The 13729-nt window shown below is 42.0% G+C and overlaps 1 protein-coding gene across 1 annotated transcript in view; it reads right to left on the bottom strand.

Moving 5' to 3' along the window:
• Window positions 1–13729, bottom strand: part of ptprnb (protein tyrosine phosphatase receptor type Nb) — a 39836-nt gene that overhangs the window by 5273 nt on the left and 20834 nt on the right. The window contains exons 3-15 of the mRNA XM_030750621.1: window positions 10750–10860; window positions 9594–9699; window positions 9353–9515; window positions 8745–9153; window positions 6822–6965; window positions 6460–6494; window positions 5720–5907; window positions 4957–5043; window positions 4288–4367; window positions 3547–3611; window positions 1920–2129; window positions 965–1252; window positions 151–298 (exon numbers count right to left, since the gene is read on the bottom strand). Of these exons, the coding sequence (XP_030606481.1) occupies window positions 151–298; window positions 965–1252; window positions 1920–2129; window positions 3547–3611; window positions 4288–4367; window positions 4957–5043; window positions 5720–5907; window positions 6460–6494; window positions 6822–6965; window positions 8745–9153; window positions 9353–9515; window positions 9594–9699; window positions 10750–10860 (2034 nt within the window). The remainder of the gene's footprint in view (window positions 1–150; window positions 299–964; window positions 1253–1919; window positions 2130–3546; window positions 3612–4287; window positions 4368–4956; window positions 5044–5719; window positions 5908–6459; window positions 6495–6821; window positions 6966–8744; window positions 9154–9352; window positions 9516–9593; window positions 9700–10749; window positions 10861–13729) is intronic.

Genomic DNA, 13729 nt, shown 5'->3' with positions numbered 1-13729 from the left:
AGATACTCTTAAAATATAATAATAATTCAATACTAAATAGCCTCAAACTCTCAGGCTGGTACAGATCAATTTTTTTGTCCGAAGCTTTAACTGAATAACTTCCTGCAGGATGCTTAATGGTAATGAGAGTGAAGTCGCTGAGGGACTTACAGGGCACCGAGTCAGGGCAGCGGTTCTTCTTCGCATTGGCATCACCCTGAGCCACAGAGACGGCGCTGGGCTCAGCCTGGTAGGAACACAGAGCCTCCCACTCTTTCAACAGGCGGTCCTTGTTCCTCAAGTGGTCCTCCATATAAGCCTTTAGGAGGAAAGAACATTATTATTATCTTAAGCTGTTTCAGCACATTCAGTCCTATCTTTCAATTTAAGTGTATACCAGCGTTTAAAGAACAGTGTGTGGGTTGTCTGGGCCTTTAGCAAACTTAACCCAAAGTTTAAGAGTAAGAAAACAGACAAAAAATGTGTGTGCAGTTTAACCCTGGGATAAAAATGACCAATGCTAGGGGGTATTCAAAGAAGTCTTATTGAATAGGAGGCGCATAGAAAATAACCCTACTTCTCACTTCATTTATGACCTCAGTGAACACTTTCCTGATGAGTTTATGGTCTCAATTGCTAGTTTCAAGTCTTACATAAAACATGGTGTTCATTTTGTAAATTAATGTCCATTTTGAAGTAAAATAGAGCATAAAGAAGTGTATCATTTTGGGTGTAGCTACTTTGGATCATTTTTTTCAGTCAGCTTAACCCCTCAATTGACATATCTGGCTTCAAAAAACAGTTGTCACAAATAAAAGGTTTAGACACAAATCCTGCCATTAGGAGTATTTGGAAAAATCCCTTTGTTTAGGTCTGTTATTTGAAATGTGATCTGTAACTAAATTTGATTTGATTTGAGTTTTAATTTTTACAGTAAGTCATCTTATGACCCAGTCCAAGGTTTAAGTCTGGTACTGGTACTGACCAGTATCATGTGACCTGTAGAGATGTCCATGTTGGCCTGAGCCGGCTCCTCGCACCAGGACGGCGTGCTGCTGTGGGAGCTGGGGCTTGGCTGGGCTCCGTCGCTGAACTGGGAAGAAACGCTGCTCACCCTCGAGTCCGTACTTCCGCCTCCCACTGCGCCTCCCCCAACACCTCCTCCTCCTCCTCCACTTCCACTTCCTCCACTTGCTCCTCCCACAGCGCCCAGGGCAGCAGCTTCAAGGCGTCCGAAGGCACCCTTGGAGGCCATGTGCTGGCGACACAGGTCCTGGTGAGCCAGTTATGCATGCATTGCATTGTTACACTGCTCTCCTCTCACTGTGTTTTGTCTCTTTTATAGTTTTTAAAGGTGCTATGTCTGTGTAAAAGTATGAAGGATATTACATGTACAAATCATTAGTATTTGAATGGACTGTACTGTCACTTAAAAAAATGAGACCTTCCTCAACCAATTTATATAGCAAGGACTCAGGACAAATCTTCCGAGAAATGCCAAAGTTAATATTAGCTGGCGAAGTAATTTAGAAAGCTTGGCAACTAACATTTCTGCTAAGATGTGATTTTGCTAGTCAGTTTATTTATTGGGAATAAAAAGTTGTTAATGTATGACAAAAGTTGGCAAACTCACATCTAAACACATGACAGCTAGTTATTTTCATACAAAGTAAGTAGAACCTTTACATTTCAGCAATGTGCCCATCACATTTTAACCATATTACCGTTTTAGTGACTATTTTATCCTTTGCCTATAATTATTAAAAACATCTATTACATTTGTTGTTGCCTATTGTTCTTGCCATCCATTTATCCAACTTTGTTAACATCTGTTTCATCTACTATCAGTGAATGAAATTTCAACCACATGATGCTAGTAGACTAATAGTCAGTCAAATTTAGTTTCTGTACACCTGATGTATCCTGAGGTACTCCCTCACCTGGTACTCCTGGTGGCTGAAGCTGCCTCCCTCTGGTCCCAGGCCCAGTTTCTTTGCTGCCAGTCGGTGCGCATGGTGGCGCAGGCAGGTGATGGTCATGGCTGCCACCAGGATGCCACCAATGCAGGCCATGGCCACCAGCATCGCAAACACCCAGCGAGAGCGGGGCTGGACTCTGGTCGCCAAGGGCAAAGACTTGCCATCATTCCTCTGTGACAAGTGGGCAGAAAAAAAAATCTAAATTCAGTTTCTTTTTTTTAGCCATTGAGTACTCATCTCTACAACAAGCTGAAGCTAATGTCAAGCTTGCTTTTAACAGTGAACCAATTTAAAGATGTACGTTCATAAATAAGTAAATAAATTACTGTACTTTAGTTGCCACCACAATCAGTAATTCAAAAATCATAAATCAGTCTTCTAAATGGTAAATTGACTGGTACTTCATATAGTGTAAGAGTCTTCCTACTCAGCTGACCTCTCAAAGTGCGTTCTACTGCAAGTCTCAATTGCACACATATTCATACAGTACTTTATCTATGACTTAAACACTTACATTTGCACTCCAATGGATGGATCGAGGCAACTTGGGGTTCAAGGACACTTTGGCATATGGCCTGGAGGAGTAAGGGATCAATCTACCAACCTTCCATTTAATAGACAACCTGCTTTACCATCTGAGCCACAGCTGCCCAAATGAGGTGCTAGTTTTGATTCTGTTAAAAAAAAAAATTACCTGGGTAAGAGTGTAATACCCATCCATCCATTCATCCATCCATCTATCTTCTGCTGCTTATTCAGGGTAGCAGCCTAAACAGAGAAGCCCAGACCTCCCTCTCCAAAGCCACCTCCTCCAGCTCATCTGGGAGTACACCGAGGTCTTCGCAGGCCAGCTGAGAAATATAATCTCTCCGGCATTTCCTCGGTTTACCCTGGGCCACCTCCTGGTAGGACATGCCTGGAACACCTCACCCAGGTGGTGCAGAAAATGCCCCCTTTACGCCTGAACCACCTCAACTGGCTTCTTTCTATATAGAGGAGTAGTGGCTCTACTACTCTCGAATGACTGAACTTCTCACCCTATCACTACGGGAGAGCCCAGCCACCCTTCAGAGGAAGTTCATTTCCACCATTTGTATCTGTGATGTCATTCTTTAGGTCACTACTAAGATCTCATGAACACAGGTCGCAGGGGACGTAGATCGACTGGTAAATTGACAGCTTTGCTTTTACACTCAGCTCTCTTTTCACCACAGCAGACAGTATAGTGTTTCCATCACTGCAAATGTGGGCTCAATTCATATGTCAATCTCCAATTCCCTCAGTCATGAGCAAGACTCCAAGATACTTAAACTCTTCCACTTGGGGCAGCAACTTGTCCCTTACCCAGAGTGAGCAATCCACCGCTTTCTGCCTGTGAACCACGGCTTCAAACTCGGAGGTTCTAACTCTCACTCCTGCTGCTTCATACTCGGCCGCGGACCACTCCTTATTCCTCCAGAATCTGAGGTTTGACTAACAAACGGACTCTGCTCTCCAGTACCCTGGCTAGTCCTTCCCATTGAGGCTACCAACTTAAACTGTTTTATAATATAGATATAAATGAGCGATATTCATGAGCAGCACTCACCTCTCCAACACCGCTCTGCAGCACCTTCAGGCCCGTTTCAGACTCCAGGAAGTTCTTCTCTGCAACTGATTCAACCAACCAATCAACAATAAATCAAAGTTTAAACATGCTCCTTCCTCAACGTTCTTACTTTCTTCCTCTAGTGATCACTTTTTTCCTCCTTTCTCTTATTCCTTTCCTCACATTTTCCTCAGATTCTTCTTTTATTTCTTTTGTCCTCACTTCAATTATTTTTCTCTCTTCCTTTTCATCTTTTATTACTTAGTCCTCAATTCCATCCTTTCTTTCTACCTTCCTTCTTTCTTTTTCCTTCCTGTGTTCCTTACTTTCTCTCTTCTATCCTTCCTCAGTTCCTTCCTTCCTTGCTTTCCTTCTTCCTTCATTCTTATCTTTCCTTCATTTCTTCTCCTCCCTCCCTTCCTTGCTCAGTTCCTGTATTTTTTCATCCTTTCTTCCCCAGTTCTTTCTCTCTCCCTTCCTTTTCATACTTCATTACTTAGTTCTTCAATTCCATCCTTTCTTTGTTCCTACATTCCTTCCTTCCCGTATCTTCTGGCTCCTTTCCTTCCTCAGGTGGTCTCCTCTGTGATTGCTGAATGTCTGTATAAAATGTGTCTGCTCCTCTCTTTGATTCTCTTCCCTTTTCTTTGACTTCTTTATATTGAACCCAGAGCACTGACATAACTAAAGTGTCTGTGGCTGCAGCGGCGTTCAGGTGTAGAAAGCGAACAGGTGGCGTACCGGCTTTGTCGGCTACATCGGCGGCCGTCAGGTTCTTGGCGTTGGGTCTGATCCTGAAGGTGATCGCAGGGCCGACCACACTGCAGAGGAAGCAGAGCACATCGAACAGGTGAGTTTAACATCGAAGCAAAACACTGGAAACTTCTCTAATCTGAGCCCATTAATAAGAATTAGTAACATGCTTTTGATAGTTTAGACATTTGTGCAGCAGGAGCACAAAAAGCATGGGGACACTTTTCATTTTTTAAACACTTTGCATAAATCTCCTTTTAAGGTCAATTCTTCTCTAACCGAGGATTACTGCTGTTTGAGACATTTCTTTCATTTCTGATGCTTTGTAGCAGTGTGTCTTTTTTTTTAAGAATTGTGGGATGAGCACAGTATGGCATCTTGTGATGATGCGGTGATAGTTTGTGTAGATCCAGATTTTAAAAAATCAAATAGAAAAAACAATTTGTTGAGGAGATTTTTGCAGGTCGGAGCACGCTGCAAGTTCAGGGGGAAGAAGGAGGAGCAGGTTAAAGAATCACTTCCACGAGCAGAGCTTCACCGGGTTTGCGTTAACCTGATGAAACACAGAGCGAGGGTCCAGAGGCGAGCATGTCGCGGTTTGTTTCAGGTTTTCTTGTTTTTGTGCGGGTTGAGGAGCAGCGGCGTCCTCGCTCCTACCTGATGCCGATGAAGGAGTCGGTGGAGAGACCGATCCTCTCCGACAGCAGCTCCAGCAGTCGCACCCCGTCGTTCAGACTGAGGAGGCTGACAAAACACACACATTTAAACACACACACACACATTCACACACACATGGACACTCAAACACACCTAAACTCTCTCTGACACACAGCAGCGTTCAGAGATTTAAAGATGATCTTTGTGCTGATTCATAACTGAATTAAAAATCTGATGGATCTGTTTATCAGCTGTTTGCTTCTGATTTCCTGATCTGAGGTCAGATATCGCAGCTTTGACCTTCTTTCTGTACTCCTTTCCTCACACCTTGCTTCCTCCCTTCCTGTCTTTAGCCTTCCTTCTGTCCTTCCTTGTTTTCATTTCAACACCCCTGCTTTCTTCCTTAGTTTTTTTTTCCTTTCCATTTTCTTAATTCCTTCTTTTTATTTCCTTTCTATTCTCCTGTTTCTTTCTCTACTTTATTTCTGCGGTCCTTCCTTCATTACTTCTCTCCTGTCTTCTTTCCTTTAGTCCTTTCTCTCCTTCTTTTCTTCCTTTTTTTCCATTTCAACACCTATCTTTCCTTTCTTCCTCACTCCCTTCCCTCTTTTTTCCAGTATTTATCCTTCAGGATTCGTTTTCCTGCTGCTTCCACATCAGTGAACAGTGCGTGGACTCCTTTCTCCACAAACACGAAGACAACACAGAACGAGACGTCTGTCCACTCACACCTCCTGATTGGCCAAACACTCAGGAAGCACACCTCTGATTGGTGACGACGTAACCAAACTCCTCCACCTGACCCACCGGATCCTTCTTCCCTAGTTTGTCCCGATTGGCTGCCGTGGTGGGCGTCGCCTCCTTCTGGGCTGCCTCTGGTTTTCGGGGCTCGGGGTTGGAGGGTGGAGCCTCCTGGGCGGACATTTTATAGGCCATTGAACCCTCTGTGACCTGACGGATGAAGACATATAAAAACATGTGATCCACCTGCTCCCATACACCTTTTTTAAATTTAATTTTCACCTCTGAAAACTGTGGGATCAAAATGGATATTTAAGACTTCATGTGAAAGGTAACATCTTCTAGTTTCTGAATGTGTTTGTTTAGCATGCAACTAAAACACTGAATGAAAGCAGTCAGCAAGTGATGGATGTTTTAATCTGTGTGTCCTCACAGACTCAACTGAAATAATTAATCAAGAAACATTTCACTTATTTGTTTGTTCTTTTATCAAATTTACGACTGAAGTTGCTGGGTCAGATTTTTTGGTCTGAATGCTGTCAACATTTTGACCTCTAAACAGGAGGAGACTAGCTGCGAGGTGGCGACCAGAGGCTGTGAAATGTCAATGAAATATATCGATTTGTAGCACTGACATGCAAAATGCACACAGCTTTGTTTGGCTGTATTCTGCACAGCCACGACTGACACGTTGTTCTTTTTTAATGAATAAACAAAGAGATAAATCATCACACTGTCTGTGGTGGGAAGCAACACATTTACCTTCTTTCCTGTGGCAGCATTGTTCCCATATTTATCTGAAAAATGAAGAAAAATAAAGCATGTTTTTAAACCCTTTTACAGAAATGCAGGTGGTGGACAGGTTTGTTCACTAATCTGGGGATGCAACTGGTTGAATCTTTACTTATTCTTGACTTTATTGGAAGCATAAATCTCATAATTGTATCCTCCTAAGATCAACATATCACTCCAATAAAAGATGCTTTTTTTTAAACAGTGAAATTAAGTAAACTAAAAGCATGAAACAGTAGTATAAAGAGCAGGCTCTTGCTGCTCCTGCTCCCTGCCTGCAGCTTTAAAGAAAGCAGTGAGGTGTGTGATGATAGTGAAGTGAAGTGACCGACCTTTGGACTGTTCTTGGGCGTAGGAGCTCTCCAGCTGCAGCTGCTTCAGAGCGGCTGGCAGATCTTCTTTTTGCTCAGGGGACAAATCCTTCATGTCGAGGCCGTAGTGATCCAGCAGCAGAGCCAATCTCTGCAGCGAGCGCTCTGTGAATACAGCACAGAGCAGTTTACCCACTGAAAGACACGATCAACAGCCTTTAACACAACTTTGCTACAGCAGATTATTTGTGAACTGTCTGCTTTTCCGCTACTACGTTTCACAAAAGCAAAATATTGTACTTGTTTGGTTAAATTAAAAGAAATTTTAGATTAATTTTGCATAGCCCAGTGACAGCTGGGTGATCTGTCTGCCTGCTGGACAATGACAGGATAGGCTTCAGCACCTCTGCAACCCTGAGCTTAATAAGGGGCTGGCTGGCTGAATGAAATAGGCTTATAGATAGACTAATGGATGGATGGATGAATGACGGCTGGAAGCATGGACGGCTGGATGCATGGATGCACTAAAAAAAAACTCACAAAAAGGTGACCAGGAGGAGACACAAAATGTCTGCAGAAAGAGACGACTTGTAAGAAATGGGGGAAAAAAATCTGAACGAGAAGAAAACATTACAGCAAAGAATCAAAAGGTGGCTACAAGGAGACAAGGAGACAAAAAAGTGAGGAAGGAGGAGACGGAAAAAGACCACAAAATAACAGATGGAAAAAAAATGCCACAATAAAGCATTACTACAATGAAACAGCAAACTAAATAACAAATCACCAAAAAGACATTAAAACATAAGACAAAGTGTTGACAAAATGACTAAAACCACACACAATTCCCATAAATAGGCAAAAAGTCCACAAAAAAACATTGTTATAAATTAAATTTTGACAAAAACATGCAAAATTACTACAAGCCAAGGGGTATGAAATGACAGCAAGACAAAAAGTGATCACAGAGAAGCAAATCTACTGAAATACACAACAGACACAAAATGACTTTTAAAAAAGGCAAAATTATAACAGAAAGGAAAAAAAAACAAGAAAAAGAAAACTTTACCACAATGACAACAAAATTACTGATAACACAATGACCACAAAAAGACATGAAAATACTACAGTCATCATAAAAAGACACGAAATTGTTCCAAAAGGAAGTTAAATTACCAAAGAGAGAAAAAGATGACCATAAAAAAACAAAAAGGCAAAATGACAACAAACTGAAACACAAAGACAAAAATGTGACAAAAGATGTAAAATTACTAAAAAAGAGCAAAAGAATAACCACAACGACATGCAAAATGGTGAAAAGAAACAAGAGTGACTATGAGGAAGCAAAAAAAACACAAATAAATGTAGGAAAAAGCGCAGTTAAAATTATCAGTCAAAAAATTACCCAAAAATTATGGGGAAAAGATGCAAAAATTTACTAGAAACAAACAAAAAGTAACACAAAATAGACACAAAATGACAGCAAAAACATACATTTATAACCAGGAGAGCAACAAAAATTCCATGATAAATAAACACAGAAAAAAGCAACACAAAGAAAGAGTGCCAACAAAATACCACAAATTGGGAAAACTTACCACAAAAAGAATGTACAGCAAAAAGGTGCAGTACACAAAACATGATCTCTGAGACAATAAAAACTGAATGAAAAGAGACACAAAATTACCCCAGAGACAAAAGATGACCAGAAAATATTAAAAGTAGAAACAAAACAAAACAAAAAGGAGAAAATTTTCCACAGAAAAAGGAAAAAAGAAAACATCTCCACACTGACACCAAAAATATTTTAGAGGCAGAAAATAAAAAAGAAGGATCCAAAACACCCACAGAAGACAAAAAAAATTTTTTTTTTAAACGAATACACAAAAAAATAACCACAAAGGACAAAACAAAGGTCGATTTGTTTTCTTTTGGCCCATCTCTCACCGTCCAGTCCCGACAGGGTGTCGTATTCCTTCTGCGCCTTCTTCTCTGCTGGCTCCTGCTGTCCAACCTGGGAAGTGTAGTCCTCACCATAGTCCAGGGGGAAGTCCAGCTCCGGGAAGAAGGAGGAAGACGATGAAGAGGACAGTGAGGATGGGAGGCCTGCTGCTGCTGCTGCTACCGCCCCTCTGTGGCGGGGAAGCGACTGAACAGGTGAGGAAGAGGAGGAAGAAGAAGAGGAGGAGGAAGAAGTGAGGTAAAAGGACACCAGATCCTGGAGGAGTTGCCGGTCTCGATCCAGAGGGCTTCCTCGAGATCTGGAGCGAGAGGAGGAGGGATGGAGCGGGAAGGCTGGATTATCGTCCAGAGAGTTGAGGGAGCGCTCCTCCTCCTCCTGGTAGCCGTACTGCTGCTGCAAGGACACACACAACAGATGTTCTGTTTTGGCCACTAGGGGACACAAAAAGACAAAACTCAAATAACAATGCACTGCTTTAAGAGATGTTCTGGTTTAAACTTTCATGTCTGGCTGGTGCAGAGCAGCATAGTTTTTCCTTATAATAAAATATTCCAGCAGGATTTCGGTAAAATAGTATGAACACTCCCCCTACCTTATGGTAGGTGTACGGGTCCAGCAGGGGTGTCTGCATGTGGACAGAAGACCGGGAAGGGTCGAGTACCATGTAGTCCACATACTGCTGCATCGTCTCGGGGTCGGGTTGATCTTGGAGACCCTGAACCCTTTGAGGACTTGGACCCAGCAGCCTGGAGGACCTGGGAGATAAAACAGTTGAGTCCTCTCAAAAGAACCTCCACCCGCAATCTGATTTTAATGAATCGGGTTCTTCTTACAGTTTGGGTGACTTCTCATGAAGCTTAGACCGGGTTTCAATGGTGGGAATGTGGCTCAGCTCTTGGCTGATGATCGCCTGGGTCATGTCATCCTTCCAGTTAAGACCTGTGCAGCCACATGCAAAAAACAACCCAAAAAACATTACTGTAATGAGACAACATAATTACTGGGAGAACACAATGCCCATTAGCGAACAGAAAGTGACAACATAATGACACAGAATTATCAAAAAGAGATGCCACACTACACTAAATTGATTAAAAATGCCTAAAAAAGACAAAAACAAAAGAGATTTGATTTTGATTAACAGATGCATAATTACTACAAAGAACCAAAAGATAAAGACAGTGTAATACAGCATGACCACAAAAGGCAAAAGTGGTGACAAAAAGAGATAAAATGACCACCTAGAGATGACAAATTAGTACAATTAGCCAAAAAAGTGAGTAAAATGACCACAAAATGGCCACAAAGAGATAAACTAGCACAACAAAAGCAGCGACTACAAAGAGATGCACAATGACTAATGGAAAATTAGCACAAAGATAAGTTACCAAAATACATAAAAGTTGACCACACTGGGCACAATATTACCACAAAATCCCTGAAGGGACAATAAAAAAGACAAAAAGATCTCACAACTAGTCACAAAGACACAACAAATTACAACAGAAAAGAAAGAGACAAGATGACAAAAGGTCTAAAAGTCAGAAGAAAAAGATGGAAAAAGTAGCATGAAAAAGAAAAAACCTACTAAAAAGATCACAAACAGAAAATTTCCAAAAATTTAAGCACAAAGAGAAAATATGACCAGAAAAAGACTAGAAAAAGGGGCAAAATGACAACAAACCGACAAGAAATAACCAAGTTTTAAAAAAATACAACAACAAAAAAACAAACTGACCACAAAGACGAGGTGGCCACAAAAAGCCTCAAAATAAAGCCCTCCCCCAGAAGGTAAAAGTATGATAAATGCACAGAAAAATTACAGCAACTAAAAGAAGCAACATTAAGTCCCAGTAAGTCTGCAGTAAGATCAAAATATACCACAGTGTGACAAAAAATGACACACAATAAGAACAAAAACATAAAAGAGGGAATGATATTTTTCCTCTTTATTTGCAGTGCATGTGAGCTGAATTCAGCTGAACTCACCCTGAACCATCAGGTCTTTGAGGACTTCCTGCAGTTTGTGCAGGACGGGTACAGACACCTGATACTGGATGGGCTCCTGATAAGGAGCTTGGCACTGTCCAAACAAGCCATCTGCACAGAAAGAAAGCCAAAGAAATCACTCCAAGTCATCAAAAATACAAATTCTGTGGTTGCCAAATATGACAGCAACCACAAAAGTCCACACGTGAACATCCCAGAAATACATTTATGTACATGTAGAAGGCAAGATCCATAAGGTGGCTTGTTTGTCTCTCAGCAAAATGTACTAGAACTTTATAGAACTTAGTGGAGAGGTAGAGCAGGGCAATGGAAGAACTCGTGAAAAATCAAACCAGTGTGGAGGTACTCTAAACTGCAGTTCCTCTAATGGCCACTTGAGGCTGAATCCAAAAGTGAGTCAGTCCCACAGACTTCCATGTTAAAATGTCCAATTTTACAGCAGAAATAAATGTGTTTACAGCCTGCTACAAAAAAAAAACCTTACAGGTGTGGCCTCTTTGACTGACAGGTGGATGGTGACATGGGGGGGCTGCAGCTGCTAGCTATCTGCTGCACTTCATCTCCACTAATTGGAGTCACTGAACTGCAGCTGTGGACCACGTTTGTGCTGTTGATGAATACGTGTCATATAAATTACTGTATGGACGGACTCGCTCACACAGTCTTGCCTCAACCTCGTCCATTTTGAAAGTAGCTGAAACAACAACGGCACGCGTATGAGGTTAAATCAAGAGGTGCACGACCACCCAATGTGGCGTCGGGTGTGACGTCGCTTTTGTCACATGGTGATCATTAATCAGCCCCGTGGGAGCAGCCAAAAGTAACTTTATTTGACAAATAACATAGATTAATGTGAGAGCTAGCACTGGCTCCAGAAAACCAACATGGCAACTAAATCTTAAATTCGTGGGCAGCTTCTCCATCATCTAGCGCCTTTCTAGAGAGTCCATCGCTACAGACCTCCAAACTTCATTACCTCAAGGACAGTGTGTAGAGAGCTTCATGGAATGGGTTTCCATGGCTGAGCAGCTGCATCCAAGCCTTAAGTACAATGCAAAGCATTGGATGCAGTGGTGTAAAACACGCCACCACTGGACTCTAGAGCAGTGGAGACATGTCCTCTGGAGTGATGAATCACACTTCTCTGTCTGGCATTCCGATGGATGATTCTGGGTTTGGTGGTTGCCAGGAGAACGATACCTGTCTGGCTGCATTGTGCCAAGTGTAAAGTTTGGTGGAGGGGGGATTATGGTGTGGGGTTATTTGTCAAGAGTTGGGCTCGGCCCCTTAGAACTCTCAATGCTTCAGCATACCAAGACATCTGGGACAATTTCCTGCTCCCAACTTTGTGGGAACAGTTTGGGGATATTCCTTTCCTGTTCCAACATGACTGCACACCAGTGCACAAAGCAGCTCCATAAAGACATGGATGAGAGAGTTCGGTGTGGAAGAACTTGACTGGCCTGCACAGAGTCCTGACCTCAACCCGACAGAACACCTTTGGGATGAATTAGAGCAGAGACTGTGAGCCAGGCCGTCTATCCAAGATCAGTGTCTGACCTCACAGATGTGCTTCGAGAAGAATGGTCAAAAATTCCCATAAACACTCCTAAATCTTGTGAAAAGCCTTCCCGGAAGAGCTGAAGCTGTTATAGCTGCAAAGGGTGGGCTAACATCATATTAAAACCTATGGATTACGAATGGGACAAGTGAATACTTTTGGAAATATAGTGTATTTCAGACTCTGGTTGCAATGAAGGAAACACACACATTTAGGACAATGCGGGGTTAAATCTTCTTTCAGTGTTTCAGCATTTTGCTGTTTTCTCACTTCAGATTTCTCAGTTTGCATGTGTTTTCTTCAGCTGTATTGTTTTGAGCCCTAAGGGCCACCATACTTTGGAAATTAAAAATTTTTTTTTGTCCTTAGACAAGAAGAATGAATCACACACAAAAACGAATACATGCTCTGTGTTTACCAGGACAACAGCAGGGATAGACTGTACGAGTACTCATTAATAATGTACACCACACACACTGTATGTAATGCATGTACACACTCACACAGGCAGCATATATACACACATGCAAACACAAACACACTTGGCTTCATGTAACACACACCGATGGTGCTTTTGTGTGTGAGTGTGTGTGTGTGCGTGGGCTGTGGTGAGTCATCACCTCTTTCTCCCTTTATCTCTCACACACACAAACACGCACAGACACGAGGGAGACACACGGTCGTCAGGCAAGTGATGTCACTGTTGTCATAGAGATGCCGAGGGCGACCTGCGATTGGCTGAGAGTGTCTGACGGAGGGAGACCTCGTTTACTCTTCTCCTCTTGCATTACTCCGCTTATCTTCATCTCTTTCTCTGTATCGACGTCGCTTCCCTCACTTCCTGTCATTTTTTTTTCTTTCTGCCCCACTGACGCAGCTCATAGAAAAATAATTTTCATGCTCGTGTTTCAGCACAACACACACACACACACACACACACACACACACACACACACACACACACACACACACACACACACACACATCCATCAGTCGCTCAAACGGAGTGGTGACGTCCACAGAGCTGCAGGCAGCTTTCCAAGTGTCGTTTTTTTTTTAACACAGATTACAGAAAAGAAATGTTTTGGTCTTCAGGCTTTTCAACACCAGCTACATGTGATGAATGATTTTTACACAGTCCTGAATCACATTTCTTTTATTTAAACACTCCAGAGGTAGAAACGCAATCGTTTATTTTCTGTTAAGCCTGCCTTGTCTGGCAATTTTTCAGACTTAAGATGTTTACAGATACAAAAATTTATTCTAGTAGCCTGAAATAATAAGACTGCAGATGTTTCAGGACATAAAAATAATCATTTTCATGCATTGCAAAATTTTTCAAGCCCAGTTTGAATGAATATCCATTAGGGCTTATAGGTCACTGCCAAAGGACTGATG

The sequence above is a fragment of the Archocentrus centrarchus genome, chromosome 2 (assembly GCF_007364275.1).
Source record: "Archocentrus centrarchus isolate MPI-CPG fArcCen1 chromosome 2, fArcCen1, whole genome shotgun sequence".
Classification (NCBI taxonomy): Eukaryota; Metazoa; Chordata; class Actinopteri; order Cichliformes; family Cichlidae; genus Archocentrus; species Archocentrus centrarchus.
This window is presented reverse-complemented; position numbering and strand designations above follow the sequence as displayed.